We start from the raw sequence: 6,000 nt of genomic DNA on the forward strand, positions 1-6,000 counted from the left end.
ACATTATTGTAAGGGATTTGTAAGCACTGCACTTTATATGAAAGAAAGAAAAATTTAACTACAGAAAGTGAGAGAAATTACAAAGTGAGGGAATCCTGGGGTGTCACCAGAACTAGTTTTCCCCTCCATTACTTTTCTGAGGTCAACACAAAATTTTGGATTATCTTTTACTTTCATTTTCAATGATAACAGCAAACAAGACAAATAGAGAGGTTGAATCTCCCTAACAGGGGCACAAACAGCAATAAAGATTGACAGGTGTTTTAATCACACTCCACTCTATCCAAAACTAAAAAAAAAAGCGGTGTTCCCGGGAAGGACAGACGAGGATAAGCCGGCTTTGGAGATAGCTGCGTAGCAACGCCCTGACACGGACGCGTTTCTGTCATCACTTTCGTCGGAGGGCTTATCCTCGTCTGTCCTTCCCGGGAACACTGCAGGTGCGGTGAGAGGTTAGAGGTGAATGCACAACTGACATAGTATTGATGTTACATGCCCTTATATTATGCAAACATTGTGAGTGTGTTTTTGTGTTAATTTTAAATTAATAAATTATTGTACTGGATTACGCTATGTGGAATTTTTTTATCTATTGCTTGCAATGAGCAAAATACAGATGAAAAGTGTCCAGTGAACAGTGATTATCCCTTTGATTGCTAAGCGTGTTAACCAGCAGGGTCTGGTAAGTGGATTAGCTACAGGGCTGTGGCACAAGTGGTGTGGTGATGGAGACTTGGGATCGCTGCTAATATTTTCTTACACCATCGTCTAGTTTATACTCACCTGCCTTTTCTTAATGGACTTTCACGGAGTGGATCACCATTTAATATTGTGTTTAAGTGGACTCTTAAGCAATTTCATTGATATTTTTAAATATTTGCTATTTTTGCACTAGCGCTGCTAATGTTTTAGAAATTTCTCTTTGACATATATTTGATGCATCTCATTTTAGTATAGCAGTTACTGACTATTGTTTTATCAATATTTTCTCTGTGTGCGCTGAGGGAGGGATACTGAACATAGTTTTTTTTATCTCTCATTCTTTGACACTGTGTAAGTTGATTTGAAAAATTAGTGTTCTAAATACCGAATTTCAGCTGTCTTCAGGCCGGTCAAGTGACTCGCGGCCACTTTACAGCTCCGATGGATGTCTTCTGCGGGAGGGGCCGTGATCTCCCTCTGACATCAGCAGGGGAGATCACATGACCGCTCATCTCCTCCGCAGAAACCAATCCATTGGAGCTGTAAAGCGGCCGCTAGTCACAAAGACAGTTGAAATTCGGTATTTAGAACACTCATTTTTCAAAACTTACACAGTGTGCTATGCCAGCCTCTAATATAGGGGCTGGCAGTCACAATTTTAGGTTTTTGTTTCATGATTTTTGTGGTCAGCGCAGAGAGGGCATACAGGAAGTGGCAAGTTCAGGGAGGTTTTTTACTGTTCAAGCACTGTGCTGTGTAATCTGCTTTAAGGGACCAGGATCTATATTTTTTTTGGGTGGGGTTAACATACGCTTTAATGTATTAACTACTTGCAGACCACCCGCCGCAGTTGTACGTCGGCTGTTTGAAGGCAAATAACGTTGTTATGGCAGCAGATAGCTGCCATAACCCCGGTATCCTCTTCTTCAGTGGGTAGTCTGCTTACAGATAAAAGTTGTCTCTGCAGTGGATTCACCGCAAGGTCACTTTTATCGGAGGCGGGAGAGGGCTCCCGCCTCGCTCCGCTGGTCTCCGGCACTTACCGGAGCCGTCAGTAGTGACAGACGATCGGGTTCTCTCCTCCTCAACAGCCTGAAGCCAAATGAGGGAAAGATAGCCCCCACTTGGCTTCATAGCATTGGATAGCGGAAGCGATGTCAAACGTCACTTCCGCCCAATGGTCTTAAAGGGGAATTTTTTTTTTTATTGCATTTTAGTGTAAATATGAGATCTGAGGTCTTTTTGACCCCAGATCTCATATTTAAGAGGTCCTGTCATGCTTTTTTTCTATTACAAGGGATGTTTACATTCCTTGTAATAGGAATACAACATTTTTTATAGGACAGTGTAAAAACAACAAAAAAAAAAAAGTTAAATAAAAAAGAATCGCCCCGTTCGTCAAGTTCACTTGCAGAACTGAACACATATGTAAGTCGAGCCCACATATAAAAACGGTGTTCAAACCACACATGTGAAGTATCGCCGTGATCGTTAGAGTGGGAGCAATAATTCTAGCCCTAGACCTCCTCTAACTCAAAACTGGTAACCCGTTGAAATTTTTAACCGTCGCCTATGGAGATTAAGGGTCAAAGTTTGTCGCCATTGCACGAGCGGGCAGTTTTGAACCATGACATGGGTATCAATTTACTTGGCGTAACATTATCTTTCACAATATAGACAAAAAAAAAAAAAATGGGGCTAACTTTACTGTTGTTTTTTTTTAATTAAAAAAAGTGTATCTTTTTTTTTTTTAAATTGCGCTTGTAAGACCGCTGCGCAAATACGGTGTGTGACACAAAGTATCGCAACGACCGCCATTTTATTCTCTAGGGTTTCTAAAATTATATGTTTGGGGGTTCTAAGTAATTTTCTAGCCAAAAAAAAAAAAAAAGAAACTGATTTTAACTTGTAAACACCAAGTCTGAAAAATAAGCCAGGTCCTTAAGTAAAGATTAAAAAAAAAATCATGAGAGTGAGGGGCGGGCCTCTGTGTCTGAGTGGACACAGGGAGCTGTGACTCGGCTGACCCCACAGCGAGCCGATTGTTGTGGGGACACTGAAGAGGGGGGAGGGGCCAGGATCACAGAAGAGGGACCCGAGAAGAGGAGGATCTGGGCTGTTCTGTGCAAAACCAACTGCACATAGGACGTAAGTATAACATGTTTGTAAAGTTTTGTTTTTAAAAAAAAATAAAACACACACACAATCACTTTCTGGGTACGTTCACATTGGAGGATGGTTTGAAAATGTGCGAGTTCAGCTAAACTTACGCATTTCATTGTGAATTTGGGGGGCGATTTGAAAGACATCTGTGTGGGTTCATGTACAGACGTCTATTGAAATCGCCCCCAAAAGTAGTGTAGGAACTACTTTTGGAAATCGGTGTTGAGCCACAAAGTCAATGTCGCACTGATTCGGACGGTGCCGTCAATAGGCTGCAATCTGACATGTCAAATCGCCCCGATGTGAACGGGGGGCTTAAGTAACACAATTTCAAAGCCGCAGGTCAGTGCAATTTCAGGTGCGACTTGCCTGACATCTGTGCGACTTCATTCACAGATCTATATGCAAGTCGCACCTGAAATTGCAAAAATGAGTGCAGGAACCTGTTTTCAAATCGGTGCATCACAAAGTCTGAGTCGCACTGATTTGAACCATTCCACTGCCGACAATAGGGTGCGACTTGTCAGGCGATTTGGAACTGTTAAATCCCACGACAGGTGGCACTGGTGTAAACGGGGGGATAAATCAGACAGTGAGAAGGGGCCACACTGTTTCCTCACCGCCTATCAGTAGCCTCTGAAGGGCGATGTGAGGGCAGATCAGGCTTCAGAGGACGGGCAGATTTAGCTGCACATCTACATCTCCCCTCACACTGCTTTATTAACCAATTGGTGTCCATTAGTGACCAGCAGGCCAGCCTAATACATAACCTTGAGAAGGTCAGAGCTCCACTGTATGACACACGTGTTGTGTGAGGATTGTATGAGCAGCTCCCCCTCCCTCCTGTACACAGACCCCCATCATACGGTGAGCACAGTGACACCCCCACAGGCTGTGCTGTCCCATCCAGTACATGACCTATAGAGGAGACAAGGCCTCGGACACACACAGTGCACCACAATCACGTGTCCTCCTCCACTCACCCGGATCCCCTTCACCACAGTGACGTTATCATTCTCGTCTGCCTCGAACGAGACCCTCCTGGTGCTCCCGCTGCCCCCCATGTCACACTGCCGGTCTCTCAGCCTCTCTACTGAGGACAGCAGCCGGGTCACCCAGTACACGGGCCGAACACAGAAGCCGGCAACAGCTCAGCAACTACGAGCACGTTGATTGGCAGGATTCAGAGAGGCCACGCCTGGAAAGGATGATACTGGGTTGTCATTGGTGGGTGGTTACCACGACAACACATAGGCGGAAAGTTTCTTCGGGAGCACGCTGGAGTGTCAGTAGTGTGCTGTGCTCGGGATCGGTGTGTTGTACGCAGTGTAGAGGTGACTGGCAGACGATCTAACCTGCTTTATACAATTCCAGCATAAGCTGTGTTATAGAAAACGAATGGTGATCAGAGGGGCCATGTCTGTGTGATGTGTGTCTGCAGCTCTATCAGTGTCTGGGGACATGTGGGAATGTAGGGACAGTTTAGAGACGTAACAAACCGCCCAAAGTTTTGAGATGGGAATGAGGGACAGCTACTAGCAAACGTATGTAGACGTAGGACACGCCCCCGCCACACCCCCTTAAAGGAGAATTAACCAAAAAAAAAAAGTTAATTAACCACTTACTGGGTAAGGATGAGCTCCGGCGTGTTGGCATGCTGCACGTGCAGAGCCCGCCAGGAACTTGGCCCGGCGCAGCGCTAATCACAGGCAGTGAGACATTTCCCAAAGTGCGGCTGCAGAGATCGGGAAATGTCTCCCTGCCTGTGATTAGCGCTGCGCCATGACGACTTCCTGGTGGGCTCTGCACATGCAGCATGCCAACACGCCGGAGCTCATCCTTATTACTGGGCACCTAAACTCTCCTCCTGCTTTCAGCGCTGTCACTCTTTGAATGACAATTGCGCGGTCATACAACACTGTACTCAAATGACATTTTTATCATTTTTTCCCCACAAATAGAGCTTTCTTTTGAGGGTATTTGATCACCTCTGTTTTTTTTTATCCTCTTAAAAAATACAAAACCGTTTTATATTTTGTTAAAACATTTTGCAAACAGGTAATTTTTCTCCTTTATTGATGTACTCTGATGAGGCTGCACTGATGGGCACTGATAGGCTGCATTGATGGGCACTGATAAGGCAACATTAATGGGCACTGATAAGGTGGCACTGAAGGGCACTAATAGGTGGCACTAATAGCCGGCTCTGGTGGGTGGCAGTGATGGGCACTGATGGGTGGCAGTGATGGGCACTGCTAGGTGGCACTGATAAGGTACTGATTGGCACCACTGATGGGCATTGATAGGTGGCACTCGTGGGCATTGATAGGTGGCACTGATTGCTGGCACTGATGTACTGGTGGGCACTGATTGGTGGCACTGGCAGGCAGTACTGGTGGGCACATATGAGGCGGCTTTGCCTCTTCCTCTTCGGGACCGATGTCCCTTCAACAGAAGCCGGTGATCGGCTTTTTTTTCTCCTCACGCTATCAGTGTGAGAAGAAAAATGAAAAATATTACCAATCTTCTGTTTACATCACATGATCAGCTGTCATTGGCTTACAGCTGATCACGTGGTAAGGGGTCAGAATCGACCCCTTACTCCGATCTGTGATCACCCGAGTTTCATTGACTCGGGTGATCGCTGTGCACACCCTCCAGGGGGGCGTGGCGAGCATGCAGAGGGGAGGACGCCTATTGACGCCCTCCCGGCAAAGCAGATCTGCACTGTAGCCGTCATTCGGCTGTAGCGTGGATCTGAAGGGGTTAATCCACAAGGGCTTTTTTTTTTTTTTTTTTGCACTACTATTCCTTTATACTGGCTTTTAAAATTTACAAATACAACTATTTAGAATTTGGATGAAAGGTTTAGCACTGGGAAACTTTGAAAGATAAAAAGTGCATTTTATATACAACTATATAGATCAGACCAAAATGAGGAGGGACAGAGGAACATTGCTCCAAATCAGGGACAGTTGGGATCTATGAACATAGAAGAACATGAACAAGGGATTTCCAGGGCAGCACTCATAGGTATTATATCATAGTGGAAGTATACTCCATAGGATACCTCCGCCTTCCAGCAATACCATGGTCACATCCAGGGGTGTATGGTGAAATGTTTTTGCTGTGTGC

The 6,000-nt window shown here is 45.2% G+C and overlaps 1 protein-coding gene across 1 annotated transcript in view; it reads right to left on the reverse strand.

Moving 5' to 3' along the window:
• Window positions 1-4,067, reverse strand: part of CHCHD3 (coiled-coil-helix-coiled-coil-helix domain containing 3) — a 245,425-nt gene extending 241,358 nt beyond the window's left edge. Inside the window, exon 1 of the mRNA XM_073619418.1 lies at window positions 3,849-4,067. Within this exon, the coding sequence (XP_073475519.1) occupies window positions 3,849-3,929 (81 nt within the window). The 5' untranslated portion in view covers window positions 3,930-4,067. The remainder of the gene's footprint in view (window positions 1-3,848) is intronic.
• Between the last annotated feature and the right edge of the window lie 1,933 nt (window positions 4,068-6,000).

Source organism: Aquarana catesbeiana, linkage group LG03, assembly GCF_042186555.1.
Source record: "Aquarana catesbeiana isolate 2022-GZ linkage group LG03, ASM4218655v1, whole genome shotgun sequence".
Taxonomy (NCBI): domain Eukaryota; kingdom Metazoa; phylum Chordata; class Amphibia; order Anura; family Ranidae; genus Aquarana; species Aquarana catesbeiana.